Below are 21,812 nucleotides of genomic sequence, written 5' to 3'. Positions count from 1 at the left end.
TAGACAGAGTCAATGGATGGGAGGCTGGTTTGCGTGATGGATTGGGCTACATTCATGACCTTCTGTAGTTTCTTGCGGTCTTGGGCAGAGCAGGAGCCATACCAAGCTGTGATACAACCAGAAAGAATGCTTTCTATGGTGCATCTGTAAAAGTTGGTGAAAGTCGTAGCTGACATGCCAAATTTCCTTAGTCTTCTGAGAAAGTAGAGGCGTTGGTGGGCTTTCTTAACTATAGTGTTGGCATGGAGAGACCAGGGCAGTTTGTTGGGTGATCTGGACACCTAAAAATTTGAAGCTCTCGACCTTTTCTACCTCGTCTCCGTTGATATAGACAGGGGCATGTTCTCCTCTCTGCTTCCTGAAGTCGATGACAATCTCCTTCATTTTGGCACTCTGGCACTGACACCACTTTTTCATTTTGGTTCACAGTCAGAGCTGAAGGGAGCCAGCCCTCCTGTGAATTCTGTCACGTCCCTAGTGAAAGCTTCAGGCCAGCAGTCGTCCCTCCCAGTAGCCCAGATGGATCTTGCCACCAGCCAGTCACCCGGTGTCGTTTCCATTGGTTCTCAGGCAGCCCATGTGGTGGTTTCACAGCCTAGTACTGGAGGATCCAGCAAAACCAGCAGTTCAGCGGGGTCCAGCATGGTGTCCAGTTCCACTGTTGGGATGAACACAGCGAGTGGAAAAGCCATAGCAACAGTATCAGGTAAGATGGGAGCTTATGATGTTCAGAAACTATTTAAACCATCTCTTCTACTCTGAGTAGGGCAGGGCCACTCATCTTGGGCACTGTCCTTTGACAGAACTTGTACTGGAAGAGGTTATTGAATGGTATACTAATTATTTCCGTGTAATTTCTTTAAGATGTTTTATTTGTACTTGAGCCTCTCTGGGATTTATTCTGGTCCACTGGGGAGTCAAGCAACTGGGGTCCCTGGTGTCTACCTCTGTTGTTTTGTAATCAGTTACCGCAAGGTGTCCTGCCTCTGATTGGGACTACTCCATAATGTCATTGTCCCACCTCTGACTGGATTGCCTCCTGCTTAGCAATGCTCCAGTGACATTGTCCTGCCTCTGATAGGGATTGCCTCATAATGTCATTGTCCTGCCTCTGGCACTGCCCCACGATATCATTGCCTCTCCTCTGACTGGTGTTCCCCCATGATGTCCTGTTCAAGACAGACTGTGTGCAGAATGACTGGGCAAATTTAGACTGGGAGAAACTGTTCCCATTGGTGGAAGGATTGAGAATCAGAGGACACTGATTTAAGGTGATTGGCAAAAGAAGTAATGTGGCATGAGGAAAAGATTTGTTATGTGGTGAATAATTAGGATCTGGAATGTATAGCCTGAGAGTGTGGTGGAGGCAGATTCAATCATGGCTTTCAGTAGATTCCTTCTGTGCTGTTTCCAATCTATGATTCTGTATTCTGCTTCTACACAGGGGCAAGTTTCAGAGCTACATACTCTTACACAATCATTCCCTTAGTCAGCAACTTATAGCAGTCAGCTACAATATGGTTTGGTAAATGTACTCAGATCATAATGAAGCCAGTGTTAAGTTAAGTTTTTATTAGTGTCACAAGTATGCTTACATTAACACTGCAATAAAGTTACTGTGAAAATCCCCTAATCGCCACACCCCGGCGCCTGTTCGGAAGGGAGAATTGAGCATGGCCGATGCACCTAACTAGCCCGTCTTTCGGACTGCGGTAAGAAACCAGAGCACCTGGAGGAAACCCACGCAGACATGGGGAAAACGTGCAGATCCCGAACAAGCCGGGAATCGAACCCAGGTCCCAGGTGCTGTGAGGCAGCAGTGCTAACCACTGTGCCACCATGCCACCCAAGCTTGCTTGAACCTCAGTGATCTGCTGTTGAACTGGAATAGTGTGCTACAGTCTGAGGAATTGGTAGTCTTTAGAAATGCACCCTCTGGACAGGATTATAGACCTGGGATCCATTGGAGTACTTTACTGAGCTGACATTGGATTGTTTTATTGTGTTGGGATCTGTTGGACAATGCTACAGTTTTGGGATCTTGTAGAGCTGACTCATATTGGATGCTGTCACAGAGCTGGAATCCATTGAACAGTGTTGCAGATCCAGGATCTATTGGTTTAGGGTTGAAGAGTTTGGATCTAATGGACATTGTTTTGGCCGGTGATCTATTGTTACCAGTAAGGAGAGTCAAGTTATCTGAATATCCCCACTAACCAATGTGGTGTCACGGTGCCACAGTGGTTAGCACTGCTGCCTCACAGCACCAGGGACCTGGGTTCAATTCCCAGTTTGGGTCACTGTCTATGTGGAGTCTACACATTCTTCCTGTGTCTGCGTGGGTTTCCTCTGGGTGCTCCGGTTTCCTCCCACAGTCCAAAGACATGCTGGTTAGGTGAATCGGCCATGCTAAATTCTCCCTCAGTGTACCAGAACAGATGCTGGAGGGTGGCGACTAGGGGATTTTCATAATAACTTCAAAGCAGTGTGAATGTAAGCCTACTTGTGACCAGTGAATAAACTTTGCTTTATGTGGTATCTCCCTTTATATTGTTCCTGAATTGAAAACCGCAAAATAAGTCTCTATTGTGTCAGAGAGAATGATACGTTTATTTAATATACTTTACCACAAAACGTTATGAATGACATAACTGGCTACTGTTAGTGGATGATTGGGGTAATGCAAACCGGTGTGGATTTACATATTGTGAGGAAAGATGTTTCTTGTTTCTGATTGAACTAGCTCAATGATTCCATTGCTAATTAAACATCCACAATGGGAACTTTAACCTGGAGCACCCATTGTTGTAGAAATGGAACCATTTTGTCTTAAAAGACTTGTGGATGTCCCCTTGTTGGCTCAGTTAAGCCAAGCAGACCAGAGGGTACAATCTCAATTTCTATATATGCTAAGTTAGCTGATTTCAACCATGATAATAGCAGGGAAGCTACAATCATCCTCAGTATCCTGGGCTGGGAGAGGGGTGGGTGGGTGCATGGCGTGAAAGGACAACCAACCAGAGTTCTGCTTATCAGTATCCAGCCTCCCACGGTTGAATGTCCTGCTGATACTTCACTGCCTAGGCTCATACACGGTTTGTGGACACTGGGATGAAGTCCTGCAAGACAGCGAGCCTTGCACTGTGAAAGTCAGCACCTTCAGAAGAGAAAAGAACAATAAAGACTTCAAAAACATTGGTGGATATCAGTTGCATCCAAAGGGATTGACATTTATTCTGCGTAAAATTTTTTTTTTGTGAGAGTTGTTTTACTGTAGTATCAATTTAAACATTCGGAGATTTGAAACCCCTGGGTCCACTTGAGACAAATCCCTGACACGCAGAGTTAAAAGGAGCACAAGAAAATGTTGCAAAGCATTCATATGCACTTATGAAATGAATAAGTGATAGGATTATACGATTTAGCTTCTGAGAGTAGAGTGTAGTGGAGGGAGAATGTAATGTAATGGAGATTAACTGCAGTGTTTATCTTGATCCTGGCCACAATCTCAGCTTCTGGGAAAATCAGATGGCCCTGGCAACACTCATTCCACCAGTGACCCTTTGAAAAGCATATCATTTTCTTTTTATTCCCTTCCTGTCTGTAGAGACTGACCAGTGCTGGGTTATGGCAGGTTGACTGCTTTCTCTCCACAAACCCATTAACGCAGTGAGCATTGGTCATATGTTGAACCACCAAGATATTGCAGTGGTTCCATGATACTGCCTTCATCCGAAGCCTGAATAGATTTCCCTTGTTTTCGGACTGGGGCCTGAGCAATCATATTGTCCCAACCCTTACCCCAACTGAGATTCAAAAGTTCTGTTTGGACTGGGGCCAAAACCTAAGACTTTGTGACTACGTGAACAAGTGCCAAACTGTAAGGTAGTGTACTGAGCTGTAACTAGAAAAGTAATCATTGGCCCTTGCTAACTGGCATCAGAGCTTGTTGCCTATTCATGTTATCTATCTTCTTCCCAACTCACCCATGTAAAGTGTCAAGGATGTTTTTTGTCCCTTTGGAATTGTTATATAAATAAAAGTTTCTGTTGATATCTCTACTCCCCTATTTCTATCTGGAGGCAGTTTCATTAAAAAAAATTGTAAATATTTAAATCCCCTTCCTCAAGCTCTCTTCAGAACATTTAGATCATCCTTTTAACTTCTATATTCAATCCTAGTCCAAGTAATCTGTCCTCTTAATTGAACCCTTTTACCCCACGTGTCATATTGCCCTGCATTCAGACTCTGTGACAGGATCGGATCAATGGTCTTCACTACTCAGATCAGAAGAATGGATTAATAATTCGAACATGTCTCTTGTGCTCTCCAATCCCCTCAAAAGACTATTCTTCCATTCTTTACTTGCAGCCTCATCCACAGACATTAGGCTTTGTTGAAATGATAAAAATTGAGAATGAATAGAAAGAAAACAACAGTTTAAAACTAAGTGCACATGGAATGGCGAGAAAACTGATTGAAACTGATTGAAACCAAACTGGTCTCCATAGCCCTAGACAAAAATATCAATCATCTTTCTTAACCTTGCATGCAAATTCTATTATACATCACACTAGAACAATTTGCTGGAATTTGTGGGGAAGCAGTTAGAATTGGTTGTACTATTAAAAAATGCTTTAGGGTTTAAACATGATGCATAAGATTGGTTGACGTATCTGCTAATGGTTGGTGTGTTGAGTTGTGTAAAGTCTAATTACCGTTCTGTCATTTCTTTGCACAGTGAAGACAGAGCCTGGCTCTACAGCTGCTTGTTTCAACCCCACACTGCCCACAGCAGGCACTGTGAAAGTGGAACGAGGAGGATCAGATGGGGCATTTGAAATTATTGAGTAAGTCCAGCATTTTATTCTAAAATCCCTCTTCTATGGATGCCTCCCAAGTGGTATTCAGTTTACAAGGTCAGATGCATTACAGCTTAGATACTGAGTAAAGTACTCATGCTGTCTGATCAAATTCTCCTTGAGAAGGAAAGTTCTGGCCTGTACTCAGCTGCATTTGGCCTCCTTGTTCCTGGAATGCTGATGGAAACCTGGTCACTATTCTTTGATCACACTTGGAAAATGCATGTCTGTGAACATCGGGTGACACACACTGTGAAGTCTATCACAGTCGGATATCTTGCCAGTGCTCAGTGTCTGACTTCATAGACAAAGAGTATTCATTTGGGTGAAGTACTAAAGATCAGGCAACCTCATAGAACAGCTGGAGAGAAAGGAGAAAAAATAAATCAGTTAAAAAGATCCCACTAACTGACTGATTTTAAATTGCTGTATCAATAGCTCACCTGGAAGATGTTTATTGATGCATCACTGCCCTTTGTGTTATAGCCGTCAGTTTAGTGAGATGTCACTGTGTTAAAATAAGTGTTGCTGTAGAAATAAACAGCACACCAACAACATCTCTGAAGAGAAAAGGCAGGTTAGTTTTGGCCACAACTGGGTATTGGATGTCACTACTTTACTGACACATTCAGATCACTTACCAGCCTCTTATTCCTTACTATCTTTAGTCTTGAATACATTGAGAATGTACAGCAGCTACTGACTGCCATCCTGAAGAAGTTGCCCCTGATCATTCCCAAGAAAAGTGAGTAAAACTCTTAGATTTTTATTTCCACCCATTGTTCATTTTAACATTGGATTCAGCAGCCACCGACAAATGGTGGCAGCAAATTCCGTGCATTCATGTTGAGCAGGTTTTAAATCTGTGCAAAACTATTTCCAGCCGATAACCTGTTGGGGTGATGTTGGCTGAATGAAAACTATTGAGCAGGAAAGCGAGGAGAAGCTCCCCTGCTCTTCTTAGAAATAGAACTGTGGGATCTTTCACTTTCACCTGAGAGGATAGGCAGGGCCTCCTCCAAACGATGGTACCTCTGACAGTGCAGCACTCCCTCAGTATACCACTGAGGTGTCACCCTACTTTAAGTACTCAGCTTGAAACGGCTGTTGGTCATGAAGGATCACGTACAAACCAGATAGGATCGGGAATGTAGTGGCCTCGAGAAATAATGCAGAGAACATGAGTTCAAACTCCATTGTTCAGAAATAAAAAGCTATCAGTAAGAGGGACCATGAAACTGTTGGATTGTCATAAGAACCCAACTAGTTCACTAATGTCCTTTAGGGAAGGAAACCTGCCATCTTAACCCTGTTTGATTACATGTGACTCCAGTCTTACACCAACACAGTTGATTATAAACTGCTTGCTGAAACAGCCCACAATTCACTCACTTGTGACAAACTGTTACGAGTATGCACCATGTCAGTTCAAAATAAACTCCTATCATCGGCTTCTCAAGACAACTAGGAATGGGCAATAAATGACAGCCCAAGAAACTAATCAGTAAAAGAATAGGGAGATCTCCCAGTGTCCTGGCCAATATTCATCCCTCAACGCCAAATTAATTGGCCATTTTCCCACTGTCTGGTTGTGGCACTAACTGGCTGTCACATCTGCAGCCATTGTAATCCCTTGGATGTGAAGTGTCTTGGACGTCTCAGGAGTGTGATGAGGCCCGTGTGGCTTCCCTTTGTGTTGTCTCCAAAGTTTGAGCAAAATTGAAAGGTAATAATCAAAGTGCAACTGGCCAGATTAACCTGACATTCTTTGACTTCAACTGTTCAGCTGACCCAATGATTGAATCCAGCACCCTGTTCACTTTGTTTAGTGCTGCCTAGTTGCTTTGGCATGTTATACGCTGAACCTACAATCATGCCAAAGTTCGCTTTCCTTTAGGTGTTTCTATGACATCTGTGGTATATCTGTGACTCGAGGCCACTATTATTACTCGAGGCCACTACATTCCCGATCCTATCTGGTTTGTACGTGATCCTTCATGACCAACAGCCGTTTCAAGCTGAGTACTTAAAGTAGGGTGACACCTCAGTGGTATCCTGAGGGAGTGCTGCACTGTCAGATATAACCTGGTGTTGTGAGACTTCTTACTGTGCTTACCCCAGTCCAACGCCGGCATCTCCACATCATATCTGTGACACCCAGTGCTCTTTATGTTAGATACATAAAAAACTGATCAATCAACTTTTTCTAATAGGTGAAGACTCCAATCCATTCTGTGCAATCTCTCTGGAGCAGTTTTACAGCTGGAATATTGGAAAGAGGAGAGCTGCAGAGGTAAGGCCCACGCCCAGTGCTCTTGAACCGAGGTTAATTCTTGGTTCCTTGTTTTTGTCTTCATTATGCAGAGCTTAGAGGGTAGAGATTAAGAGGAGAGCAAAATCAGCAGGATTCTCATACCCGATTGCTATCCACTGGTCCCTCCTGAAAATGTATGTGGGTTTTGGGTAAGGGAAGGAGCAGTTTCCACTGTGATGTATCCTTTGGATAAATATCCCACCAATGCTCACTGCTCGGCTGTGAAAAATAACATTGTATGAGGCGGTTATCACTTGTGTAACTGGATCCAGCAAGAGTAAGCGTTTAAAGGTGGGTTAACCAGTGTTGTAGCCTTTTCCACCTTTGTTCTGAAACTAGCTTTCCCTCTGAGGGAAGCAGCAGGTCCTTGCCTCACTGCATGTCAAGGCTGAGATTGACAGCATCTCATTATTTGGCAACCTTCAGATAAAACTTGTATTAGTGCCCAGAATACAAGGTCCTCCTGTGTCAGTGTATGTGTCATAGATACCCTTATACTGGTTGCTGTGTCCCAGGGCCTCATGATACAGGATCACATGTCCCAGTGTCCTGTGATCCACGATCCCATGTCCCAATGCCCCATGATCAAGTGTTCCATGTCCCAATGCCCCGTGATACAGGATCCCATGTCCCAATGCCCCATGATCAAGTGTTCCATGTCCCAATGCCCCGTGATACAGGATCACATGTCCCAGTGCATCGTGATACAGGATCCCATGTCCCAGTGCACCGTGATGCAGGATCCCATGTCCCAGTGCCCTGTGATGCAGGATCCCATGTCCCAGTGCATCGTGATACAGGATCCCATGTCCCAGTGCATCGTGATACAGGATCACATGTCCCAGTGCATCGTGATACAGGATCCCATGTCCCAGTGCACCGTGATGCAGGATCCCATGTCCCAGTGCCCTGTGATACAGGATCCCATGTCCCAGTGCTCCGTGATACAGGATCCCATGTCCCAGTGCTCCGTGATACAGAATCCCATGTCCCTATGCTTCCATTGGAACATAAGAATAGGAATATGTCACTTCGTGCCTCAAGCCTACTTTGTCACTCAGTTTGATCATGGCCTGTCTCTACATCAGCTCCATTTACCTGCCTTTGTTTTATATCCCATTTTACCCTTTCCTAATAAAAATTTATTGATCTTAGTCTTGTAATTAACTCAGCATCCTTTTGGCAAATCAATTCCAAATTTCTATTACTACAAAAGCAAAATACTGCAGATGCTGGAAATCTGAAATAAAAAGTGAAAGTACTCAGACTTCCTGATTTAGTTCCTGAATGAAGTATCTCTAATTGTAAATTTGTGCCCCTTTGTTCTGGATTCCCACACCTGTAGAAATAGTTCTCCAGAAAAACCCTATCAAATTCCTTCATCATTTTAAACACCTCATTAGATCAATCATCTCAAAGTTCTAATTTCAGGGAAATACAATTCATATTTATGCAACCTGTCCTCGTAGTTTAACCATTTTAACCCTGTTTTTATTCTGGTGTGTCAACACAGTGTCTCTAACACCAGTATATCCTTTCTGAGATTCATGTTCAAACTGAAGGTAGTATTCGAGATGGAATCTGACTAAGGCTCTGTGTAACATAAATATAACTTCCACTGCTTTGTAAAGGCGAATATTCTAATAGGCTTTTTCATGACTTCAGCCCAAGGGTGGTTTTACATCTGTCGTGCTTCCCCTCCTTTTTAATCCTTATGTTGCCCTGTTCCTCCCTGTCTACCCCAGTGGCAGCGTGCAGTAGCCATAAGGAAGATTCTGCAGGAGGTGATGGAGAAGTGCCCACGGTTCAGCAACACAGAGGTCATGAAGACCAAGCAGATCGTGTACTGGTGCCGTCAGCGAGGGTACACTCCACCCGACCCAGAGACTGCCGTCATTGAGGAGGATTCAATGGAAGATATACTGACTCGGATCGACAATGAGCCTGGTGAGCTTTCCATTCAGCTCTGAGCATTAACCCGTTCTGGTTAAGGAAGATGAAACAACTCAGACCAATCCATTAAAATGTTTACTGAGACAAAGTGTTCAATTCCCCAACCACCACAAGTTAAAAATAAGGAAGATAGAAGTGAGCAGAGAACTCAAGGGTAGCCAGTCGCGACTCCTTTCCTTGTCTCGTGTGCAATCAAGGCTCCTCCTCCTGCACCTTGTACAGTCAAGGCTTCTTCTCTTGTACCATGTACATCCGAGGTGCCTCCTCTCACACCATGTACGGTTGAGGCTCCTACACTTGTACCATGTACAATTGAGGCTCCTTGTACCATGTATAGTTGAGGCACTTTTTCCTGTACAGTCGCGGCTCCTTCCCTTGAACCTTGTACAGTTGGGGCTCCTTTTCCTGCACCCTGTACAGTCGAGGCTCCTTCTCTTGCACTTTGTACAGTCAAGGTTCCTTCTCTGGCACCCTGTACAACCGAGGCTCCTTCTATACTTGTGTGGAGTTGTGGTCTTCTCAGTAAGTTGCCAGAAAGGTGAAATAACTGCAGCCTTGTCTGTCTCTGGGATGTTTTCAGTCACCAGTGCAGTCTAATTTCTGATTTCTGTCTCCTCTTCCTGTATCCCTTTCGGATTGAGTTCCAGAAACATGGCAAGCTGGGTTAATCATTTTAAGATTTTATACATATTGATATATATTTAAATATGTATATTTTATACATATTAAAAAGGATCTACAATTTTTAATTGCTGGCAATTACTTGACAGCCACAATATCAGAAGTGCAATGTTCCTTGAAGACAGTATCCCAGTGGACATTCTATTTATAGCTTATCAGCACAATATGTAAACTATATGCTTTCAAAGGGCACAGCTCAGTGTCCTTGTCCTATTTAGCAGTATATCATCCCAGTATTAAATCACTGAGATAAAAGTTAGATCAATATTTAAAAGACATCAGGGAAAACTAACAACTAACGATTTGGAAGGAGGGATGATCTAGCTTTATAATCCAATCCAAATTTACTTTGTGAAAGACAGTCAGTTAGAAACATTCCAGTTTATATTGTTCATAGAGATTTACTAATTTGACATCGAAACATAGAATCTAGGAGCAGCGGTGGGCCATTCGGCCCATCAAGCCTGCTCCACCATTCGATATAATCATGGCTGATCATCGATCTCAATGCCACATTCCTGCTTTCTCCCATACACCTTGATGCCATTAAAATCTTAAAAATTATTCATCTCTTTCAGTGACTTGTCGTCCACAACCTAGAGAATTCCACAGGTTCACCACTCTCTGAATGAAGTATATTTTCCTCATCCCAATCTTAAATGACATTCTTTACAAACTCATGGGTATATTTACAAATCATTAGTGCTGCTTAGAAACACTTGGTACTCAACTTGACCCTTCATGTCTAAGGGAACTGGAGCGGGAGGTGGGGGTGGGGGGGGGCGGTTGGTTCTTTTAAATGGCACATTTTGATTTAACTCCATGTTTCCACAGGCCATCATTTGAAATGTTAGCTGTAGTTAGGTGGCCAAGGGATACAAATTGATGTCTTATTACATCATTGGGGTACCAATTACATTTTAACTGAGCCCTGAGTGGGGAAGCTGATGGGGCTTACTTACCAGTCTCAAAGCAGTTCTACTACTGACCTGGAGACTGAAGAGGCCAAGGTAGGTGAAAAACTGCCCATTGTGGAGTTAAAGAGGAGCATAAGTGTTTCTGCAGACTCCAATGCGGTCACTCTTCCTTTACCTCCTTTACCCTGTGCCCATGACTTAACCTCACACCAACGAGCCTTCCATTGGTGTTGATCAGGTGGCCCCTGTCTGCTTGAACTACTGCTCATGTCCACCAGCCAGTTGCTGCTCTCTGCTCTTGCAGGTAGCATAGGACCAAGAAAAGACCATTTAGTCCCTTGAGCCTATTCAGCCATTCAGTGAGATCATGGCTGATTGTGATCTAACTCCACATACCCACCTTTGCCCCACATCTCTTAGTACCTCTAGTTAACAGAAATTTATTGATTAACAAATGGGTCAGCATCAGTTGCCATTTTCAGAACAGTTCCAAACTTTTGCCATTCTTGGTGTGAAGAATTCTTTCCTCTGGAAGGTCTGGCTCTACTTTTTAGGCTGTGCCCTGAGTCCAAGGCTTGCAAACCAGCAGTAATAGTTTCTCTCTCGACTCCTATGTGTTCCCCTTGTATCTTGAAAGATGAAATCACCCCATTACCGTGTAAATTCCAGGAAGTACAAAATTACTTTGTGTAACCCTTGGAGTCCAGGTATGACTCGAGTAAATTATGTTGCACTCCCTTCAAGGTAGGATATAGGACATCGATCCTAAGATATGCCCAGAACTGAATGCAATACCTTGGCTATGGGCTAACCTTGGTTTTGTGTAACTGCAGCCTGACTTTTAATCACCTGAATTCTAGTGTTCTCGATATAAAGGCCAGTGTTTCATTAGCCTTATTGATGATTCTCTGTACCTGTGACATTTTACTAATCTGTGTACATTGGCCCAGAAATTTCTTTAGACTCCAAGAAGTCGAAGTTGATTCAATAGTAACTTTCAGATGTCGCTAGCTTTTCACCATTTAGAAAGTACCCTGTTCTACTTAGAAAGTATCCAGCTCTGTTCTTTTTAGGTCCAAAGTGGATGACCTCAGATTTTCTTGCATTGAAATTCATTTGCCAGTGTATTGTCCATTCACTTAATCTATCAATACCCCTTTGTAATGTTATGCTACCATCTATACGGCTTACAATGCTGCCTATCTTTGTGTCATCATCAAGCTTGGGTATGTGACACATGTAAGTCATGAATAGATTCTGTGAATAGCATGCAGAGGAGGTCCGCAAGTTAAAATACCCTGGCCACAAAGTTAGACCAATGAATGCAGTTTATATTTGCACACAAACCGATCACTTTATGTTCGTTATTAATCCTTACAAATACTTGCTTATTCTTGGATATACTTGTATATTCTTGAGGCTATTTATATATTCCTGGATTAAAAGAGAGAGTGCTGGAGAAACTCAACAATCCTGACAGCATCTGTGAAGAAAAACAGAGTTAACGTTTTGAGTCCATATGCTGCTCTTCAGGATTACATGCTATCTTATCTACAAACGCCTGGAATTATTTTCCAATTCTTCCCATTATTTCCAATTTCTTTTGTTATTTATAACTTTTTTCTTGTATTTGCAAACTATCTTGAGTTACTTACTAAATCTGAAGTTATTTACAGACTCTTTATTCACAAACTGTTGGGTATTTAGATATGCATGCTGCTATTCTATTTACAAACTCTCTCCAATATTTAGAAATTTGCCATTAAAATAATCTCTTGGGATAATTTTAAGACTCTATAATTCACCAATGCTTGGGATTATTTAGAAGTTTGCCATTACTTACTAGTTTTTGGCATTGTTTTTCAGAATGCCCCTCCACATACAGTGGGGCTGCCGAGCTCTGTCAGAGGCTTATGGAGGTGGAGGCCATTTTGAAAACTGAACCTGAGAGTGATGAAGAGGTTGACATCATTAGCACAGTTGAGTCTTCTAAAGTGAAAGTCAAGAAAGAGCAGGAGGAGGAGGATGAAGAGGTCAAATTCTACATGGGCCTGATGCCAGCCATGGAGTATGCCAGAGACACAGCACAGCAGGTAACCATAAAAGGCTAAGATGCCAACTTGCAACCAATGCCCATCTGTCTGTTTGTGTGTGTTTTGTGTGTCTGGCTCCCTGTTTCCATAGTGTGTGTGCGTGCACGTGTGAGCACGAGCTGTTCTTTTATGGTGGCTTAATCTCTCCACATTGACTGCTCTCCTTTGTGCTAGTATAATTTTTCCACATTGACTGCTCCCTTTCCCTCTGTAGATTGGTGTTACAATCGAACCCCTGGAGGTGGAGAGCCGTGTCTATGCGCCGGCGATCGAAGACATGATAATAAAGGTACGGTCAAGAGGTCTTGTCAAGTAACAGTGAGTCGCTTGGAATGGTAGTCAGTGGATCGCTGTAACTGACAATGGGTCGCTCGAATAACGATGAGATCCCACTAGTAACAGTGAGACTCTGTGAATGACCGTGAGATGCTACAATGAATAGTGAGTGGTTATGAAAAACAGTGGCTCCTTGCAAGTAACATTAAAATGCTGTAAGTAACGATGGGTTGCATTGTGTAACGGTGAGATGCTGCAAGTAATGGTGAGTCGTTCTGAGTAACAATACTTTGAGTGACAATAAGTCACTCCAAATCGTTCAGAATAGTTCTGAGGAATAGATTTCAAGGAATGTTTGTCTGGGGTTCTGCATGACAATGTTCCGATGAGACAGGGAGGTGTTGGTAGGATACGGGAACCATGGTGCACGAAAGCTGCGCTGAACCTAGTGAGAAAGAAAAGGAAAGCGTACAAAAGGTTCAGAGAGCTAGGCGATGATAGGGATCTAGATGAGTATACGGCTTGTAGGAAGGGACTTAAGAAAGAAATTAGTAGAGCCAGAAGGGGTCACGAGAAGGCCTTGGCAGGTAAGATTAAGGAGAACCCTAAGGTGTTCTATAAATATGTGAAGAGTAAAAGGATGAGACGTGAAGGAATAGGACCTATAAAAGGTGAAGGTGAGAAAGTCTGTACAGAACCGGAAGAAATAGCAGAGGTGCTTAACGAATACTTTACCTCGGTATTCACGGTGGAAAAAGACCTGGGTGGTTGTACTACAGGATTGAGGCGGACTGAAAAGATTGGAGTATGTGGACATTAAGAAAGAGGATGTGTTGGAAATTTTGAATAGCATCAAGATAGATAAGTCGCTGGGACCGGATGGGATGTACCCCAGGTTACTGTGGGAGGTGAGCGAAGAGATTGCAGAGCCTCTGGCAATGATCTTTGCGTCGTCGATGGAGACGGGAGAGGTTCCGGAGGATTGGAGGATTGCGGATGTGGTTCCTATATTCAAGAAAGGGAATAGGGATAGCCCAGGAAATTACCGACCGGTGAGTCTAACCTCAGTGGTTGGTAAGTTGATGGAGAAGATCCTGAGGGACAGGATTTATGAACATTTAGAGAAGTTTAGTGTGTCAAAAGTAGTCAGCACGGCTTTGTCAAAGGCAAATCGTGCCTTACGAGCCTGGTGGAGTTCTTTGAAAATGTGACTAAACACGTTGACGAAGGAAAAGCGATAGATGTGGTTTACATGGACTTCAGCAAGGCGTTCGATAAGGTCCCCCATGCAAGACTTCTCGAGAAAGTGAGAGGGCATGGGATCCAAGGGGCTGTTGCCTTGTGGATTCAGAACTGGCTTGCCTGCAGAAGCAGAGAGTGGTTGTAGACGGGTCTTTTTCTGAATGGAGGTCGGTCACCAGTGGAGTGCCCCAGGGATCTGTTCTGGGACCCTTGCTGTTTGTCATTTTCATAAATGACCTGGATGAGGAAGTGGAGGGATGGGTTGGTACATTTGCCGACGACACGAAGGTTGGTGGTGTTGTGGATAGGTTGGAGGGATGTCAGAAGTTGCAGCGTGACATAGATAGGATGCATGACTGGGCGGAGAAGTGGCAGATGGACTTCAACCCGGATAAATGTGTAGTGGTCCATTTTGGCAGGTCAAATGGGATGAAGGAGTATAATATCAAGGGTAAGACTCTTAGCAGTGTAGAGGATCAGAAGGACCTTGGGATCCGGGTCCATGGGATTCTTAAATCGGCCTTGCAGGTAGAGGAGGTGGTTAAGAAGGCGTATGGTGTGCTGGCCTTCATCAATCGAGGGATTGAGTTTAGGAGTCGGGGGATAATGATGCAGCTTTATAAGACCCTCGTCAGATCCCACTTGGAGTACTGTGCTCAGTTCTGGTCGCCTCATTACAGGAGGGATGTGGAAATGATTGAAAGGGTGCAGAGAAGATTTACAAGGATGTTGCCTGGATTGGTTGGCATGCCTTATGAGGATAGGCTGAGGGAGCTCGGTCTTTTCTCCTTGGCGAGACGAAGGATGAGAGGTGACCTGGTAGAGGTGTACAAGATGTTGAGAGGTATGGATCGGGTGGATTCTCGGAGGCTTTTTCCCAGGGCTGAAATGGCTGCTACGAGAGGACACAGGTTTAAGGTGCTGGGGAGTAGGTACAGAGATGTCAAGGGTAAGTTTTTCACTCAGAGGGTGGTGGGTGAGTGGAATCGGCTGCCGTCAGTGGTGGTGGAGGCAAACTCGATAGGGTCTTTTAAGAGACTTCTGGATGAGTACATGGTACTTAATAGGATTGAGGGTTATAGGTAAGCCTATATATAAGCCTAGGTAGGTAGGGACATGACCGGCGCAACTTGTGGGCCGAAGGGCCTGTTTGTGCTGTATTTTTTCTATGTTCTAAACAATGAGGAGAGGTGGTGGGTAATTGTAATGTTACTAAACTAGTAAACACAGTAAGAAGTTTAACAACACCAGGTTAAAGTCCAACAGGCTTATTTTGTAGCAAAAGCCACACAAGCTTTCAGAGCTCTAAGCCCCTTCTTCAGGTGAGTGGGAATTCTGTTCACAAACAGAGCTTATAAAGATTTACATGAATAATGGTTGGAATGCGAATACTTACAACTAATCAAGTCTTTAAGAAACAAAACAATGTGAGTGGAGAGAGCATCAAGACAGGCTAAAAAGATGTGTATTGTCTCCAGACAAGACAGCCAGTGAAACTCTGCAGGTCCAGGCAACTGTGGGGATTACAAATAGTGTGACATGAATCCAAGTTCCGCACACACGAGGACGGCCTCAACCGGGATATTGGGTTCATGTCACACTATCTGTAACCCCCACAGTTGCCTGAACCTGCAGAGTTTCACTGGCTGTCTTGTCTGGAGACAATACACATCTTTTTAGCCTGTCTTGATGCTCTCTCCACTCACATTGTTTCGTTTCTTAAAGACTTGATTAGTTGTAAGTATTCGCATTCCAACCATTATTCATGTAAATTGAGTCTGTGTCTTTATAAGCTCTGTTTGTGAACAGAATTCCCACTCACCTGAAGAAGGGGCTTAGAGCTCCGAAAGCTTGTGTGGCTTTTGCTACCAAATAAACCTGTTGGACTTTAACCTGGTGTTGTTAAACTTCTTACTGTGTTTACCCCAGTCCAACGCCGGCATCTCCACATCATGACTAAACTAGTAACCCAGAGACACAGACTAATGCCCAGGAGACATGGGTTCAACTCCCTCCACATCAGCTGGTGGAATTTAAATTCAGTTCATAAAATCTGGAATTTAAAGGCTGTCATTGTCATAAAAACCCATCTAGTTCACCATTGTCCTTTAGAAAAGGAAATCTGCCATCCTTAACCGTCCTGGCCTACATGTAGCTCCAGACCCAGAGAAACTTTTTATTGCCCTCTGAAATGGCTGAACGAACCACTCAGTTCAAGGGCAATTAGGAATGGGCAACAAATGCTGGCTTTGCCCGTGACACTCACATCCCATGAAAGAATAAAGAAAAAAACAGCTTGTGCCAGCTCTGAGTAACAATAGGTCATTCCAAAAAGCTTCGAACCCAATACCTTCTGGCATTGGCCATGATTCCTAATCTCCAACCTATCCCTGGGAAGTTCATTCTCTGGTGTGTGACAGAGAGGGTGTAGAGTAAATCGCCTGGTGGAGCCTGCAGCCTTCTGTGAGTTAATATGCTGACATGATTCCTTTTTAAAAATGTATTCATTCTTGGAATGTGTGTGCCACTGACTAGCACAGCATTTGTTGCCTATCCCTAGTTGCCCTTGAGCTGCCTTTTTGGGCCGAAACAATCCATGAGGTGTGGGAGCACCCACAGAGCTGTTAGGAAGTTCTAGGATTTTGACTCCGCAACAGAGAATAATATATTTCCAAGTCAGGATGGTTTTGTGTGGCTTGGAGGGGAACAGTCTGATAATTGCTGGAGTTATCGAGTTATTTATGATACTCAAGGGGATTTGGCCCTTTGACGCTGTGCCAGCTTTCCCTGGAGTAATCTTGTCAATCCCATTGCCCCACTCGTTCCCCTTTCCTTCAAGTCCCCATCCAATTTTAAATTCATTCTCGGGCTGTGGGCATTGCTGGCTAGGCCAGCATTTAATGCCCAACCTTAATTGCCCTTGAGAAGGTTGAGGTGAGCTGCCTTTTTGAACTGCTGTAGGTGCACCCACAGTAATGTTAGGGAGGGAGTTCCAGGATTTTGACCCAGTGACAGTGAAGGCACAATGATGTAGTTCCAAGTCAGGGTGATTCTGATTGCTCTCATCTCTTTTTCCTTAGGCTGCTGAACTGTTTGTAAGTGACATCCTCCGAGAGTCTTTGGGAATTGCACACCAGAGCACTCCCCACAACAGGTAATTTGCATTCCTCTTTCTAATCAACTTGGGGTCTGATAGCCACTGTCAAGGACAGGAGTGAGGGGTGAGCAGGACTCAGTGCATGGTGGAGTGCAGGCAAGCAGAGTTTTGGATGAGCTGATGTTTAGAGAGGCTAGAGGATGGGGTGAGCAGTTGGAATAGTAGACTCTGAGCCTGGAGCTCCTTGCACCCCAGTGTAAATTTTGGGTGCAGGTCTGACTCTGTTTAGCCAGCTCATTTGGCTTCAATTTTTTGAGCGGTGGCCCTTTAGTTAGTATGAGGCAGGACTTCCTTTTGCCTTCAGATGGACGTTGTACCTCACACAGGTGCCAGCCAGTCGTAGGCTAACAGTGCACACGGGCAGTGCCAAGCAGGAGCAGTGGCCACTGCTGGTGCTGCAGGTAGGGCAGGTGATGAAGTTCAGCAATGGACCAGGACTTTCCGATAAGTCCCAGATCTTGCTGGGATCAGATTGACGGATCCTGGTGAGGGGGGTGGGGGATTACCCTCTTTAGGTTATTTCGGTCCCGGGCAGGCAATCCACCTGATTCCTCCCTGGCCTTCCACAAAATCATGGAGAGGCTGGATGGGCTGAAGGCCACTGAAGGCTTGGGGCCCTCATTCACAGGTCCACCCACCTGTTCTCCTGCCCACACATGACCCATAACATTCAGCCCATGGATGCATGTTTTAAGCAGCAGATAGTCTGAAGTTAGAGCAGAGGCGGTAATGTTTTTGAGGTTAAAGTGTTGGTCTTTTTGTGTTGGTAATTCCATCCTGGGGTTAAAGAAGACACATCTGGTTCAGCCTGAGACAACGGTCAGGCGGAGTTTGGAGTTAGTGATCAGTGCACTAAGTTTGTAGCTGGAGCTGAGGACAAGTTTGATCTGTCCAATGTTTAATCCAAAACAATTGTGGCTCATCCTTGACTGGATAATTGGAAAACAATCTGACAACATAAGATAAAATGGCAGTGAGGCACAGAAAAGGTAGAATTATGTGTCGTCGGTGTATGTATCGAAGCTGTCCCTATGTTTGCCCTCGTGTTGCCAGAGGGCAGCATTTGGATGATGATAACTGGATAGCAAAGGAGAAACATTAGAGGGGGACAGTTTGAAAGTTGCAGAACAATCAAGGATGGGTAATGCACCACGATCCTAGAGGAAGGATGTCAGTGACAGTTCTCAATGCCAGCCTGCACATTATGTGTTGATAGATGTTAATCCAGTTCTAATCCAATTCCCTAGGTTCCTCTGCAGCTTCATACACTTGCTTGGAAATAAATGATTTCCATAGGGAACATTCTTAATGTGTGTTGGGTTACTGATTGTGAATCAACAGGACAATCAGAGCATGACAAAATCAAGAATGATGGAGGATCTTCCATTGAGCCAGTTGCCAAATGAGCCAGGGGAGACATGGGAATTTTCTTTTACACAGTGAGTTATCATGATCTGGAATTCACTGCTTGTCAGGCTAGTGGAAGCAGACTCGATAGGAACTTCCAAAAGACAATTGGGTAAATATTTGAAAAGGAAAAAAAATTGCAGAGCTGGCATAAGCAAGATAGGCTGAATGGACTGCTTCTATGCTGTATCATCCTATCTTCAGTGTGTAAATATTGAAGCTTCTGTTTCCTTGATTCAGAGTACCCAAAGAGTTGAGTGTAATCAACGTACACCAAGCCATCTGCAACGTTTCCGTCTGCGACTTCCTCACCAACAAGTACATGGGCGTGCTGGCAACGGAACAGACCCCCCAACAAGAACTATGAAAACCTTCACACTCCTCCCACCCTTTGCGTCCAGACAGGGACCCAGGAAAATCCAAGCCAGCTGTTGTCACTGTATCCGAGGGTGACGCTGTGCCTCTGCAGATTGTGTCGCTGGCACTCCTCTGGGGCCACAGAAGCTACCAGGACTAGTGCTGCTGGTCGGAGTGGATGTGACAGAAATAATTTTGTGGTTGATCAAGCAACTGTATATAGATGTGAAGGGCAATACCACACGTGACATATCTTTCAGTGTCAACGGATTGGTGCATGAGGAGGAAACTGGATCAATGATATTCTTACACTGTGATGTACAGTTCAAGAGGACTTAAATAGAAATCATCCTCCCTTTAATCTGAGCAGTCACATCTCTGGACCAAATAATTGCATCCAATTAATAAAGCAGCTTGTTATTTTATTAAGAATTGTTTTTTAAAAATGTTTGAAATTCCATGCAAGGTTTCACGCTCTTTACTGAAAAAGACCATTCAGCCTGTCAGTGGCAAAGCCTGGAGAGTATTATGGCTTCATCTCCGCAATCTCCCATCTGCATGATCTTGAGTGTCTGCCTTGAGCAAGGGGAGTAAAACAAAGCCCAGGTTCTCCCAGCAGCAAGAGAGAAATCAGACTGTGACCTGCGTGCTGCCCTCACACAGCTAGCTTAACAGTACCACCAACACCTGAAAGCAGGTCACCATCACCACCCCTTTCTTAATCTTGGCACTTGAGGAGTATGTCACAGGGGCAAAGATGCCTTGAAGATCTATCTCATTTTCAAAGCCACAGACATTTGTATAGTTAACTGAGCTGTCTAATGGGGAGTTTGGCTTCACTTCCGACCCTCACTCTCTGGCCGGCAGTCATTACGTTTGTCTTTAGGGCTGTTTGCTTTGACTTGGTTAGAGAGATGCATTGTGCAGCTCTGACAGTTTGCTTGAATAGCAAGATAGATTCTAATGTCCATGTGCTGGGAAGGTTAAAACTATTGCTGGGTAAGAATGCGGTGGATTTGGTCTTGCTGGAACAATGATGTGTTTATCCTACCCCCTTTCTCCACGTTCCAGAACCGACAGGCAACGAGTTAAAAATACAATGAAATAAAATTGACTTGAATCAAAAAAAACCCTGAGTTTTGCCCATTTGCTGGGTACAAAGGCCACCTTTGATAGCATAACAGTAAGGCTCCTGTTTAATTACTTGTTCTTTATATAGGTGCCTGCTGTAAACGCTCTGTAATAATTCAGCCACAATATTTTGAATGTGTGATTCTTTTTGTGGTTGAGGTTTTCAAAATGTCTCTCCCCAGGACATAAAATTGAAAAAATTAAGGATGCTGTAAATTTAAGTGAGAAACACAAAATGCTGCAAAGATGTGTCAGTCTTATCAGTTTCCGAAAGAGAGTAATCCGGATATTCCCTTCATCAGAACCAGTTAGTTATGACTATTTATCTTTCTGCGGAGGCGACTGATTTTCTGATTTAGTATCCCCAAATAATATTTCGTCATGTTGAGAAATGTTAGTTTGCTAATAACTTTGCAGACTGTTAAATCACACGGTAGCACAGTGGTTAGCACTGCTGCCTCACATTGCCTGGGACCTGGGTTCGATTCCCATCTTGGGTGATAGTCTCTGTGGAGTCTGCACGTTCTCCCCTTGTCTGCATGGGTTTCCTCCGGGTGCTCCGATTTCCTCCCACAGTCCAAAGGTGTACGGGTTAGGTGGGTTGGCCACACTAAATTTCCCCTTAGTGTCAGGGGGACTAGCTCGGCTAAATGCATGGAGTTATGGGAATAAAGCCTGGGTGGGATTGTGGTCGGTGCAGACTCAATGGGCCGAATGGCCTCCTTCTGCACTGTAGGATTCAATGACTAAAATACTTACTTAAGAGTAACATTGGAGTAATTTGAGATGATGCACAGCTGCTTCATGGGCTCATTGCAACCCAGTGTCTTGCTGAGCTGCTAACTATGAGGCTGTTAATTTATCCAGGTGCAGGACCTCTGACAAAGGGATCGAAACTGGATTGTAATCTTCTAAACTCAGAACCATTGCAGAGGGCAACTATCAGCCAAAGCAGAAAGGGCAATGAACAGGCTTTCATTATACACAGCAGCAGTAAGAGATGGATTAAGGTGAGCCCTTAGATAAGCTTTAGATAAGAAGAAAGATTAATGAAACTGGTGCCCTTGCCATTAAACAAGGAAGGTAAGGAGATCTGAGAGAGGTATTCAGAATTAAATTTAAGATCATCGCCACAAGAACAGTGGGTGAGGTTTGGAGGATTTGTATTCAAATAGCACCTTTCCCAACCTCAGTACATCCCGATGCATTGTACTACCAATGAAGTCCTTTTTCAAGTTTAGCCACTGTTGTAATGAAGAAAATGTATCAGCCAATTAGTGCACAATAAGCTTCCAATAAGCAGAGTAAATTAACAGATATTTATGTTTTTAATGTTGTTGGTTGAAGGATAAATATTGCCCAGGACACTGAGAATAATGTCCCTGCTGCTCTTCAAAATAATACCATAAGACCCTAGAGGAA

General features: G+C 43.9%; 1 protein-coding gene across 16 annotated transcripts in view; it reads left to right on the top strand.

The window, feature by feature from the left end:
• Window positions 1-20,382, top strand: part of yeats2 (YEATS domain containing 2) — a 133,756-nt gene extending 113,374 nt beyond the window's left edge. For 13 of the 16 annotated variants that reach the window (XM_078209167.1, XM_078209171.1, XM_078209164.1 and 10 more), the window contains 9 exons: window positions 430-706; window positions 4,742-4,850; window positions 5,531-5,607; window positions 7,076-7,155; window positions 8,922-9,123; window positions 12,594-12,820; window positions 13,035-13,109; window positions 17,419-17,492; window positions 19,143-20,382. In XM_078209167.1, the coding sequence (XP_078065293.1) occupies window positions 430-706; window positions 4,742-4,850; window positions 5,531-5,607; window positions 7,076-7,155; window positions 8,922-9,123; window positions 12,594-12,820; window positions 13,035-13,109; window positions 17,419-17,492; window positions 19,143-19,269 (1,248 nt within the window). In that variant the 3' untranslated portion in view covers window positions 19,270-20,382. The remainder of the gene's footprint in view (window positions 1-429; window positions 707-4,741; window positions 4,851-5,530; window positions 5,608-7,075; window positions 7,156-8,921; window positions 9,124-12,593; window positions 12,821-13,034; window positions 13,110-17,418; window positions 17,493-19,142) is intronic. The other 3 variants (XM_078209168.1, XM_078209162.1, XM_078209161.1) reach the window with 1 other exon arrangement.
• Window positions 20,383-21,812: the final 1,430 nt, after the last annotated feature.

Source organism: Mustelus asterias, chromosome 3 (genome assembly GCF_964213995.1).
Source record: "Mustelus asterias chromosome 3, sMusAst1.hap1.1, whole genome shotgun sequence".
In the NCBI taxonomy this organism is placed as follows: domain Eukaryota; kingdom Metazoa; phylum Chordata; class Chondrichthyes; order Carcharhiniformes; family Triakidae; genus Mustelus; species Mustelus asterias.
This window is presented reverse-complemented; position numbering and strand designations above follow the sequence as displayed.